The 14,506-nt window shown below is 36.8% G+C and overlaps 1 protein-coding gene across 1 annotated transcript in view; it reads right to left on the reverse strand.

The window, feature by feature from the left end:
• LOC149558431 (uric acid-xanthine permease-like) overlaps positions 1–14,506 on the reverse strand; it is a 312,658-nt gene that overhangs the window by 270,072 nt on the left and 28,080 nt on the right. Inside the window, exon 3 of the mRNA XM_089832678.1 lies at positions 1,527–1,596. Coding sequence (XP_089688804.1) covers positions 1,527–1,596 — 70 coding nt within the window. The remainder of the gene's footprint in view (positions 1–1,526; positions 1,597–14,506) is intronic.

A 14,506-nucleotide genomic window follows, 5' to 3' on the forward strand; every position in this document is an offset into this window, starting at 1 on the left:
CTTTGAATAACTTTTCTATTGATTACAAGATTGGAGCTTGAAGTTGAACTCAAATAGTATTCAACCAATTGCATTTTATATGGTGAGCCCATGCCAATTTAAACCTAATGATAAACATGTGGCAATGGAAAGTGAATCTTCTCAATGAAATAAATTCTATCCACTTGGAAGTAAATACAATTCATTTATTTACAAATGACACATAAATAAAATCTTAACTTCAATCCCTTTAGGTTATGTTACCGAGGAATTCTAACACCAGTAGGAAAAACTAAAATGATTTAAAATACTGTCGTAAGCAAATTAAAAGTGCAACTGCAAAATAAATACAAGAATGCAAGGGAGAGACTACATATTTAACATAACACTTGCATCAAGAGCTCTCTTACTCTATAACATAGAAAAATGCAGAGAATTCGTGTAAATCTTTACAAAGACCATTCATGTATTCTTAATTCAAATTCTTAATATTTTAGCCTTGTCCTTACCTAAACATTTTAATTTAATCAAACTGTTAAAGTATCTCCAAAGCTCCATTCTATGTGCTTTGTGTTTGTTTTGATGTTAGCAAAACTATGCTAAGGTAAAGATTGGCACAGTCCAAAAAGCATTAATCACAATTTTTTTCAGAAAAACAGATCAATTAAAATCATGAAAAAAAAAAGGTGAAAAACTGCTGTTCTCAAGTGTTTATGATGCTTTCATGAATTTCCCTTGGACAAGCTATAACCGATTCTCTTGCATCCTCATACTAGTTTGTCTCAAGAGATCATGATAGTGCTTGCAGGATGTAACTTTCTTATTCTTTATCATGTATCTTGTGTTCTTCACCCACATATCTTCTTTCCAGAAGTAGATATATCCGTGCTATCAACTGTTTGACAATCTTCTTCAGCACACAGTTATTGTTCAATCATTGTGGACTAACTTACATGTGCTCTTTTCCTTTCTCAATGAAGTCATTTCCTGTGAGGCACCAAAAACTCATCCTCAGTGAGTTTATTTTGCCTGGTACTTACCTCTTCAAATGTAGACCCATTAGCTTAGTTTATCTCTTTTTTAAAATTTCCATATAAGTTAACATTTGTGCAATATTGACAATGACAATGAGTAGCTTGTGATGACAGATAGTTTGGGCTTCATCCGGATGATTTAGGTATAAGAGACAAAATGACAATGCCGAAAAAACACTCCCCTGATTCTGTATTGAAATATTCAATAAACTACGTTTTGAAGCTTGCATCAATTAAACAATAGATGTGGGAAAGAAGTAGGCTTCATCTCGCAATTGTGTTTATGAATATCTGTTAGTGTTAATTCAACCAGTTCATGATAAAACAATCTAATGTTGTGTTGCCTCAAGATAAAAGAGTCATAAGTAATGATTGCAATGTGCAATATCCTTCATAAAAAAAATTTAAATAGGAATTATTTTGATATTTGTGTTTATATGATCATTGCAGATATAATCAAAGAAAAATCGTATACATTCAAAAGCATCTGCAAGAAAAGCAGCTGACACGTACATGCTTGGGTGCTTGTAGAAAATCCTGCACTGCTTGAAATGAGTATTGGTGGAGTGATGATGCCTCCAACCTGACCAATATAAAAATGAATAAATAGTTTAATATTCTCATACAAAATTCATTTCATAATAAATTGTATGTGTATGGAGGTCTCTACCGATACATTACATTTTACATTTTCATTCTAATATCAGAGACAGCTTCATTTAGTCAGGAAACAATACATATTATTAGAAAAATTGGGATTGTATACATCACATTACCATACCATATCATGTAACATCCAAGGAATAAATGGTATGCATATGAAACTCAACTTGTGTGCTTCCTTTTGTCAATTTTGTCATCATTTGTCTGTCAATCCACTCAACTGTCAGAATCTATACCCTTCAACTAACTATTGCGAGTGATCAAGTTTGCAATTATTTTCAAATGAAATGATGATAAGATTGCAGGGTGAACCTATAGAAACATCTGTGATATGCAGGTTATAAAAGCATGTCGGTGACAATAGTGGCAAGTTTCACCAAGAATAGAAATGTGTCCTATGCGGAACTGGTGCATGCTTTTAATGGAAAACCCTTTAGCAATCCGCACCAATGCACATTTTGGATAGTTAAACACATAGTTTGAAAGTGTAGTGCAGACTTTTCAAGTCTCAAAACAACTTGTGAGTCAATCAGAAACTACACAAAGTTGCCATGACTCAAAAGTCAAGTCCTGCCTGCAATCTTGGTAAAACTCAGTCAAGTTTTGCAATAAGTGCATGAGATTTTGTACAAAAAAGTTACACAGTTGAGCTCAAATACTGGTAAACCAAAAAATAAATGCACTCAGTTTTTGTTTTCCATTATTTTCCCCGTCCTTTTCATCCAACAGAGCTAGTAAACCCCAATATAGTCTGAGATAGAGGTTTTGAATAATTTTGGAAAGTGCTGGTTTGAAGTGGATTTTACAAATGTATCTATAGCCATCGTTTTTATTTTTTAATCACCAAAAACTAAAAAACCTAGGGCATAATGGTATACATTTTTTGTTCTTATTTTCACATTTCCCAACTGTACTGCACAGATTTTCATTTTTTAATATCTTATACATGTTTGACATTGTTGTACGCATTTTTTTTTGTATTGTGTCAAGTTTAAAAATTCATCTATTGTTTTCTCAAGCATAAGTCATGATCAGGTCTTCTCAAGTTTGCTCTGTCTTAACTGTTCATAGGATCATGAAATGATTTTCTTGAAGTTATCCATCATGAAAAAAGAAAAAGGTCTCGAGATTGTATGCACTCGATAGAATTAAGTTCAAGGTCAAACTTTCATCAGGGGGGGGGGGGGGGTGAGTATTCAACTCAAAAATCTTGAATGGAAACATGCAACAAAAAGAGGGAACCCCAAAGTTTCAATATCCAATGTTAGGTGTGCATCTAGAATCATGGCACCCCTAGCAAAAGACTAAAATCATTTCAAAGTATGGAAAGAGAGACTCAAGTGAATGCCATTCAGAAGAAACATCTTTGGGGCACCCCTATAAAGCATTTGAATTGGAAACAAAAAAATTTATTATATTTGTGCACATCCTATGTAGTGAGAAATACCTAAATACTAAGGAGAATCATTCACAGGTGCACATAAGAGATCTAGGTTCATGCCTAACAAAAGGAAAAATCTGTTGGTAGATAGTGAAAAATAAAAAGACTATACAAAATGCATGCTCGAGGGTAGAGATGTGCCTTATTAGAGAAGTAATTTGTTTACAACATTAAACACCTGTATACAAGAGTAGTGGGGTGCATGCCTCACAAGAAGAAAATTTTCTTGCAAAAAACTAATTTCAAAAGTCCCAATTACCAAATCCATGTGCCAAATAGGAAATGCACTTGACCTGTGAAAAGGAGCTAGTTAATATAGGTGCATGCTTGGTGTCTAGGTCCACACCTCCCTATGGAATTGCAATGGCTTGAAAAATAAATTCAACTAACGATTTGTGTTAGTGAAGGTGCATTTGCAATGGATAAAATTATGTTCAAAAAGCTATTATCAAGGTTGTAGGAAACATAGGTGTATTTCAAAAAGGAAAACAATAATATCGATCCAATATATAGGACCTAGGAAGTAGGACACCTCTTCAAATGCAAAATTTGAATTCAATATATAGGTGTATACCTAAGGATCAGGGCCCTCAATAAAAGGGAAAAATGAATGTTCAAAACTACCTTTATCAAGTGCACATCTCAACAAAGAAGTGTTTATCTCACATCAAGAGTTTGAAAACCCCATTGTAAGGGTTGTATGTATGAGAGTATCATGCGCACACCTATCTAAAGTAAATATAGAATTTACAAAAATTATGGTTTACAAGTGCACATCTCAATGTGCATATCTAAGGAGTCAAGGCCCTCAATAAAAGGGAAAAATGAATGTTCAAAACTACCTTTATCAGGTGCACATCTCAACAAAGAAGTGTTTATCTCACATCAAGAGTTTGAAAACCTCATTGTAAGGGTTGTGTGTATGAGAGTATCATGCGCACACCTATCTAAAGTAAATATAGAATTTACAAAAACTATGGTTTACAAGTGCACATCTAGGGTGCAAATATGAACATTAACAAAGGGATAATTCAATTTTTATAAAAAAATGTTCATAAGTGCACACTTAGTAAAGTGGACACCTATACAAGTGATGTAGTGCAAGGAATGGAGAATCCCCAAAGGAGATTTCCAAAGTTCTCTAGCCAAGAGTCACACAACGGAATAGAGACAATAACACAGAGATATGATTCAAAAAGCAACAACAAATTTCATTAACTGGAACATGAGATTTTTGTTCAACATATTGGGTTGTAAGGCCTTTCCCATTGCGGCCAATACAAACTAGGACAACACAGATCAAATGCTATCCCTCTCCTACATGCTATCACCCCGCAGGATGCCCCTATCTTAATCTCTCTCCCTTGGATTGTTACCTCGCACAACCACAAGCCCTAACTTTAACACAATGCCCATAGGTAGGTATTGAAGATTTACATACCCCTAGGTAAACATATTAGACTAGTCAGCCTTCAATTACAAACAATTACATCAAATAAAGAAACTTCTAGAAACAATTCAGCCATGATGTCAGCCACACATGAATCCACCTCGTTCCGAAACTTCAACACAAGCCACAATCAACAAACCACTAAATGAATAACACAAACTGATGAAGAACAATCAGCAAACAAGTAACACACCCGAAAGAAGTTGGATCAGCAAGATATGATCTCCAGGAATCCCTTAACTAGATCCCAAGATAGAAACTTATAACTCGATCACCAACTCCATCATCAATCAAATCTCCAAAACTGACAGCAAGAACACAAAGTAGGAACACTCAACCAAGAAACGATGCAAGATTACCAACTACTCAAGGATGCTCCTGCATCAGACACCCCAAGTGAGAAGAAGATGTTCTTAGAAACTCAAGAACATCTTCTAGAATTCATCACATGAAGCCCTTATCGATTCCTGATCCACACATCCTCAACAACATTCACCTGCCCGTGTTTATCTCTATTGAAGTATAGCATCAATCGAAGTGATATACTCATTAAATTGAGTATTTGTATTCATGATTTATATGAACATTGTTATATGTCTTATATTACTGATAAGAATAATATATATAATATATTATAGATTATATATTATATATTATTATATAATAGTATAATAATATAATATATATTATATATATGGTTAATATATTAATATTACATATATGCTTAAAGGTGAGTTATACATATAGTTAACTAAAGATGATTAACTATAGGGACGTGTCTCTTGAAGAGACATGTCTCTTCTCATATTGATATGAGATCCAAATCTGCATTTGAAAATCATTAATCAGATTGGCAATGTTAGTACACTTGCAGAAAACAATCCATGTTGCTTAACATGGTATCAGAGCAAGGTTCCTTAGACTATGAAGCCCAAACAGCTTGAAGGTAGATTTCAGGCAAAGAACATGGCACTCTTGAACTTATATTCTTTGTGAATATACTGATATATTCGTTCTCATATAAATGTAATAACTCTGCGATTATTATATCATTTGAGCAGTCTTTAATATTATATATATCTAAGACAATGTCAGAAGTTGTTATACATTTGCCACTGCTAAAAATAGTAAATATTATTAAGGCTGAATCAGAAATTGATGTTCTTTATCACAAAGGAAGACCAAGTATTATATGTGTTCTGCTGATAGACTTATCTGCAAGTCAAAACAAATTAAATATATTTACTCTCATAAATCATAGAGGAGAATTGGGACAAACTACATAAATCTAGGGACTTCACAAGTATCATCAAATTAGGGTAACCACAGAAATGTCAGAAATTTCATCCCTCTCCAACAGTAAATTTCATCGTGTATGTCCTTGGCTAGGCAAGAAAGGTTGGCGAGATCTTGAGCGGTTATGCACACCTCCAAGAAATGTTGTACATTTTCAAAGAAGCTGTGAGGAGAGGGGGGGGGGTGTTTATTCAGTACAGACATGGCTTCAAATATTGTGATGCTTTATTTATGGCTTCTGCTCTCAACCTGTTATATACATTGTTGGACATGTCATGGTTAAATTTGAAGGTCTTGTCTTGAAATCAAAGGAGAACAATATAAACCAATACCAATGCAAACATAGCAAGAAAGGGTACATCACAAGAAAATATTATGAAAGGGATGTCGTGGCAGAAGGCACAAATATGAGCGGGCGATAGGAAAACAGAACATTGGGGATTCACTTAAACGTGTGAAGAGCACCGCATTCAAATTAGACCATCCACAAATTACATGGTAAGATCCCCAAGATGATTTCACCTCCATAAGAGATCGAGAACAATAATAACGATAGCCACTTAATGAGGAAGACATAACATTGGAATTTATTAAGGATGTGGGGTATAATCCCCTTAAGGGAATTTTGTGGACGAGGTCAAAAGTCTAAGCACTCGCACTCGTTGGGAGGAAGAGGCATCACACACAAACTCATGAAGAAAAAGGGAAAAGGTATGATGTTTTAGCAAATGAAATAATTATGAAATATATATAGATATATTAATATATAATTAATTTCAAAGTTGAATTATAAAGTCATATGCTATCCTAATACTAGAGATATTGATTAATTTGAAGAGTATTAAGAGGTAACTACTTTATGAAATTATTTTATTTATTTCTTAGTAAATAGAGTATCATGTTATTTTTATAAAATGAAGAACTGCAATATTATATATTTAATTATATAAATGCAAGCATATAAAGGATTGTGAAATCAATAATATATTGAAGTTGTTATGCTTGTTAAAATATTTGATATTTTATAAGGATTATTATAATTTCTTATAATGGAAAGATCGATCCAAGTATAACTCGGTACCATCTTGAATACAACCCAAGATAAGTTACATATGTCTAGAATAGTATTAGGCAATTTTTTCTCCTGACTTATCACTTATGAAGGCATTTTATTATTTATTTGATACATATAAGTAGTTATTATTATTGAGAATTAAATTTGTCTACTCATTATTTGTATTTCTATACATAAAAGCTATGTGCCTTGATCTTTTCCCTTGACAATGTTATTTCAAGAAAAAGAGGGAGGTTGATGCTTAAATTTAAGGAGGACAAATATCAGTGAGGTATCAGAATGTGTTAAGAACAACAAGAGTCTTCTTTTCCTTGACATTTCTAGGTGTCCGAATCTAGAACGGTTGGCTGAGTGGATCAATGAGCTCAGTTGCCTGCAACGTCTACATATACTCCCTACAAGTAGTGACAACAAGTTCAACGGATTGATGCCCAAGGGGATATAAAAGCTGGTGTATTTATAGGTACTGCTCATCAATGAAGACAACGAACTATCTGTTGAAGAGAATGGCCGATTCTTAAGGTTGGAGCATTTTGTCAATTTGGTCAACCTTCATCAAGTGTTTATAATGATTCCTCACGAGGCTGAATTGAAAAGCATAAAAGATGGGATCCTAGCCACGTTGGTGAAGATGCATACTTTGACAATAATCAGCGGGGAATATTTTCATGTTGGTGAAGCACTAGAGATATGGTTCAATCAATCTTCAGTGATCTGGATCATATTGATTCAAGAGGGAGTAAATCATGTTGTGATAGAATCTTCAATGATCGATAAATTGTAACAGTCAAGAGGACTATAATTCAATCAACTATGTGATATTAATGGACCTATCCCTTGTGTACATCATATGAAAGTGGTGAGTTCATTTGAATCATCTACGATAAATGATAAATGATACTTGACGTATGAGTTGTAGAGTCATTCAAGTGGCACAATCATACTCAATCAAGATATTGATGTATTGTGGCCAAGTTTGTGTTAGCTTCTACTATTAAGTTTAACGAATGTTTGGAGCTTCAATGGATGAAAAGAGCAAGTTGGAAGTTAGAAAGAAGTTGTCATAATAGGCAATGTTTCATTCCCACTTGAATCATCCTTAGAAAAGGAGATATTCCATGACCCTCATGGGCAAATAAGTACTTGTATCTTTTACATTTATCTATTCATTTATTTGTATTTCTATATATACTATAAGAGTTCGTTGCTTTGATTTTTTCCTTTATGTTTGAGGATACTCTTACAAGAAAAGAAGGTTGGTACTTTACATATGCTACCAAATATTGTGCAGACTAAATTTAATGATAGTAGTTCCAAAGACCCTGATGATTAAGATGGATAAAGTGAGGCTCTTGGAGAAAACATTTTTGATGATTAAGATTATGAGATTCTTCTACATTAAGAGGGAGTATGACACTTCTTTGAAGGCAATACAAGAGCTTACAAGATTGATACTCAGAGGGAGTCTAGAAATACATGTGGGTGACTGCATGATGTTTATGGGCCTACTCCTACGTATGTCATGAGGGAGTGATTAGTTTGACAGACGTCCTTGGCTAAAGAGAGTTTCTGAGGAAGTAACTAGAGGACCTAACTTCCTAGGATCGATGTTCAGAGGGAGAAATTTTGAGATACAATCCTTTATGGATGATATCTTCTCTTTGAGAAGTTCTAAGAGAAATTCTTTATAATGTGCTCTCCTCTATGAGAGAGAAGTATGAGGAGAAAACCCTTTGTACCACCCTCTAACTGGGTTCATGGTGGTTACTATTTCACATATGATATGTAATGAAAGGTGACGATCTTTCATTGACATATATATAAAGAAGTTAACCATTATAAGATGACGATCTTATAAATGGTAGACCTATTATCATGGTTCTTTGGGCCGGATTTTGCCCGACACCATGATAACAAACAGACAGAAGGTAATCTTTGTAAGATAAACGATCTTGCAAATTGTAGACCTGTTATTATGACAGTTTTTGTTCCAGATACGTCGGAAGTCATTAATAACGAAAGCATTATGATTACTCTAGATATTATTTCAGACAATTAGAGATCATAATATATGTTATGATAGTGTTCATAACATTGTGATTGTAGTTATTTGACAAGTCAATATTTTAGAGGGTTAAAGTTAGATTATATGTTGTGTATAGATATCCTTGATATTGATAGCTCATAAAATGTTTTTGTCACTTCTCCCCTACTAAGAGAGTGTGTTGAAGTATAGCATCAATCGAAGTGATATACTCATTACATTGAGTATTTATATTCATGATTTATATGAACATTGTTTTATATCTTATAAAATAAGATAAGATAAGATAATGATATTAATGTCCACAAAAGACCAAAAAGAGGTCTATGGGACTGTAAGATTACAATAGTGAGGCTGACACCAGCAAAAACACACAAAGGTGTTAAAAAATAAATGACAAAACCAAAACAACAACAAATAAAGAGACAAAGAGAATGCCAAGAAAGACTAGGAGTCTTTCTTAAACGAAAAGAAATCAGTCACTGAATGATATGCTTGCCGATGTGTAGAGGCTTTGTATTGTCTCTGGCCACGCACAGAGGAGTGTCGCTGGTGCAAATAACCAGAACGGGATCTAACACATCTGGAAAGCCCTGTAGATCTAGTGGAGTTAGAAGGCCTTTTCACACCATGCAAAGGAGATAATGGTGCAAAGAAGGCAATAACGAGCTGAGTAGCTGAGTGCCAATGTGGAAGTAGTGACTGGATTGTGCTATCATAGAGCATAGTGGCCTCACGAAGATAAAGTGCAAGACATCGCTGATCATAGTAGCATATAGGGCATCGAAAAAGGAAGTAAGTCTCAGTCTCCACCTCCCCTAAAGTATAGAGCTTACAGATCTGCTCCCCTCTATCAATATGATGATCAGTCTGAACCCGAAGACGGTGAGAACCAACTCTGAGACCACCACCGGGAAAGGTAGCTAGGGTAGACAATAATCCCATCAAAAATCTCCAAAAAGTGCTCCGCATAAAAGGATGTTCATGGACGTAACCCGCCAGAAATGTTAACCCAAGTAGTGGCAATGTACCATCTATAGATTTCAAGTCAAATATGCTCATTTAACTCCTGCCAAGAGGGGAGAAGATGAGCTGGGGCATCCAATGAGAACTAAAAGGGGGGAGACAATCAATGTCAATCCCAATCAAACCCAGCAAAGAAGAGGCATGTGCATACCAAAAGCATGCACGAGAACCGGACTCAACACTCGCAGTAGAAACAGATGAACAATAGGCTAAATAGGAGTATTGGTCACGATCACCAACATTATCCACAAAACCACGAAGGTGATGGAGGAACCAAACCAAATCAAAAATGGCTGCACGACAGAAAGGATGAGCACTGAACTCAACAAAAATGACACCATGAGGAGTGAACCTGTGACATTTGATGATGCGCCTTAAGAACAAGGTTTGAACCCGCTCTATCGAGGCCTAGTCAAAACTAAGAAGAGAAGGGACGTAAACCACAAATCCATAAAGAACAGTCGGCTGCACAAGAGAGATAACTTGGACAAGGTATCTTGGAAGTGATGTCTAAAACATTGTTTCTCAAGCAAAGCAAGAGAACCAATACCCTTATTAACTCTAGGCTGAATAGTTGGTCTCATACTGAATCGTGGACTGGAAAACATAACCCCCAAATATGTGTAGGATGAAGTGATCTCAGTCTCTAAGTCTTTAAACAATTAAAGATCATGATCCAAGTCTTACCCAAGCTAACCACAAGCTGTCACTGATCACAAAAGGAAGTCAAGCCATCAAGAAGTCTCTGTAAACTGTTTGGAGAGGGAGCAAGGAGAATCACATCATCCGCAAAAAGGATGGAGAACAGAACCTGATGAAGATAACATTCGTCCCCAAGGAGCGAAGACTTTAGGAGGAAGTCCTCAAGCTCATCAATATATAACTCGAACAAAGTAGGGGAGAGAGGACATCCCTGCTTAACCCCAATAGTGCTATGGATCAGATCCGAGAAGCCCTCAGGAGTCCTAAATCTGCCAACCACAGTCTCATAAAGTCTCATAATAGCAGTACGCAACATCTCAAATATACCAACCTCCCTAAGTCCCTCAAATAGAGCCACCCTAGGAACAAAATCAAAAGCTTTTCAAAAATCAACAAAGCAACAATAGACCTTCTCCAATCTGTATTTAGCCTCCTCAATAATAGCCCGTAGGGTGAAGATGTGATCCATAGTCTAATAATCTACCCAAAAACCAGTCTACCCTCTAGCCCTACAACCTTTCTTGTCTAGCTCTGCAGATAGCATAGCATTAAGGGTTGTGCATACAGTTTGGAAAAAGTGTGCCCAATCATGATGGTTCTATAGTTCCCCAGATTAGAGATAGGGCCGATCTTATGAATAGGATAAATCAGATGCCTGGACTAGGAAGTCAAAAATCCAGTGTGAATCACTCTATTGAAAAGAATATAGAGATAAAGGTCCAAAACTGAAACATTGAACTTGAAAAGCTCAACCTAGAAACCCTCCTCATCAGCAGCTCTGCTACACTTCATGGATCTGATGGCCTCAAAAATGTGGGAAGGGGTGAAAAGGCAGGCGAAAGGAGGCAAAGAGTTGTGGATAGAAGGCTGCCCAAGAATGTCATAAAGAACCATGGTGTGCAAGGTAAGGGAGCGAAAGTTGAGGGTGGAGGGTGGAGAGGAACTATGGGGGAAAAGAGTGTGCCAAAAGAGTTAGGGATTGCGGATCAATGTGGAGCAAAGCGATTTGCACTTAGAAGTGGCAAAGGTACATTTCTTACTCTAAAGAAAGCAAAGGTAAGACGAGCGAATGTGGGCAAAGTCAATGGAGTGAACCTGAAAAGCAGAACGCATAAAACGATGGAAAGATTTGCAATCCAAATTGAACCACTGGTTCATAGGGAAGATATTACGATGTTTACTACGAAATGGAAAGGATGGCAGACTTAAGGATAGCCGACACAAGCAAGTTAAACATGGAGGTAGCCTCTCACGAGTCCGAGAAGCATGAAGAGTTGCGGAGTCTCAAAAAATGAGTGAAAAAGAGCTCACAATCACCGTTGAGAAAATGGAAGCGAATGGGCGAGCAAGCAGTTACAGATGAAAGAGGACGCAACAAGAGAGCGGGCGAAAGAAGAGGGGAGAGGCAAAAGTGAATACTGAGGAGAACATGGTCCACAAGAGGAAGGTGCAAGATGGTGAAACTGCGAATGCAAGAGATGAAGGAGGGACAGGCAAGAACATAATCAACAACACTAGCACCACCACAATGAGGCCAACAAGTAAAGAACTTAGATCTAGGGAAGCAAGAAAGCTCATTCAAGATCACAAAGCTAAAAGGCTCACAAAGTTGCAGCAGATGTCTACTATACACAGATAACGACCCAAGAGCATCCTTAGAATACTACTGAAGCCCTAAATAAGTTGGATCAATCTCAGTGGAACATATGGAATCTGAACTACGATCATAAAGTGGAGTCTAGAGTACTCTGGTTCTCACATTGAAATCCCAGAGAATAATAATGTCCCCTAGAGCAGCAAATTGAGAAATAGTCTCGCAAAGGTTGACAAAAGGGTCTTTGTCATCAGTACCATGAATAGCATAGTGAGAGAAAGCCGGTGGAAAATAGCAACCAGCCAAATAAAGATCTCTTTGACAGTGACAATTACGGTCAATGCGGACCCACATAAATCTAGCAAACATATCTAAGTGCACAAAAGAAGTGTGCTGAAAATATCCTCCATCAAACAAGCTACACCACCTAAACCCTGTACCCCACTAGAAGCACGAACCTCCTCTCTACATATAGATAACCACTGATAACCAATAACATCCAGAAGAGGATGCACAAAACTCTCATGAGTCTCAATAATGACAAGAATATTTGCGGATCCCACAACATCACATAGGAGACTAGGTAATGACCATAAAGACCCATTACCATTGCAGCAGTTAACAAGATGGGAGCAAGTGGGGGTCTCCCTCTTGTCTGACTGCTGGTGCAACCATCATTTGGCCTTGGGGGCCTGTCTCTCTCCCCAACCACTGGGGGGGAATCTCTAATAACTGCTTTCAAACTCTTGATAACTACCCATTTACCAGCCTGCCTCGTCTCTGGAATACTGTGAGCATATTTCAGCTCTGCAACTTGAATCTTCGTGAGTTCTTCATCTAAGAAAATTTTGGAAGGGAGAGAAAATAACTTTCTCTTTGCACAAAAGCCTGAAGCCTGTCTACAAGTGAAAAAAACTGATAAATAGGATGTCACCATGTCCAATCCAGCACTTATCAAACGCAATGTCAGTAAGACCAAGTTGATCACAGAGGAAAGAGCATCCAACTACGAGAGGCTCAAGGGCAGAAGGGAGTCCACGAACCCATAGGTTGAGCTCACGAACCCATCGCACCCTCTCATCCTCAATCTTACCTTGTACCATTTTGTCAATACTGGCCAGAGGTGTAGAATTTGTGCTACTACAAAGAGAGGCCAATGACTTGACTTTCAGTTTGGTTTCAGATACAAGAGAGGAGTGCTTAGTTGCCATAATGGATTGTTGTTCTTTGATGGCATCAAATCCCTCCAGTTGAACAATAATGCAGTTGATACTAGTTTGCAGGCATGTTGTCTCAGTGGTGAAAGTATCTGAGAAACTTTGGAACCGAGCCGAATTGGAGGTTGTGGCACTCTTAAGTTCAGAGATGGTATCAGTTAAGGAGGTAACCTGCTCCCTCAGCTGCAGATTGTTCATTTCCAACTTGGAAATCCTGTCACATAAACTCTGATAAGTGAGGAGTTGTTGGCCATGGGTCGAACATGAATCACCACTGTCTGCTATAGCCAGAAAGAGAAGAAAACCACAACCCAATTCGCAAAAATATGCAAAAGAGGAACGTCGAAACCAACACCCAACCAAACCCGACAGACACACTCGCAAGCACATTGTAAACCCCTTGCGAAGAGACCTAAAAATGGAAGAGAGAAGAGGAGAACAAACGATAGGAGAAGGGGTACACTTGGCAAGAATGGCATGTAAAAGGAAGCAAGCACCCTCATGTCGTGGACGAAAACTAGGTGACGAACACACCCCGTAAAACACATGAAATCCAGGTCGCGGACACACCCCGTAAAACACTACCAACGGAACCCACAATAACACACCAAGCAAATAGAAGAAAACTAACAAAACAACACTCCCACACCAGAAGTCTGCGAAATCAACTTCAATGCAAGCCATGATTACGGACGATGTCGAGGTCGCAGCAGAAGTCATTATCACGGCGGAGTTATGGTTCTTGATAAGAATAATATATATATAATATATTATATATGTAATATAACATATATTATATATTATTATATAATAATATAATAATATAATATATATTACATATATGGTTAATATATTAATATTACATATATGCTTAAAGGTGAGTCATACATATAGTTAACAAAAGATGATTAACTATAGGGACATGTCTCTTGAAGAGACATGTCTCCTCTCATATTTATGTGTCTCCTCTCATTTTTATATGAGA

Source organism: Cupressus sempervirens, chromosome 5, assembly GCF_028749045.1.
Source record: "Cupressus sempervirens isolate cs-2001-9-10 chromosome 5, ASM2874904v1, whole genome shotgun sequence".
Lineage (NCBI taxonomy): Eukaryota > Viridiplantae > Streptophyta > Pinopsida > Cupressales > Cupressaceae > Cupressus > Cupressus sempervirens.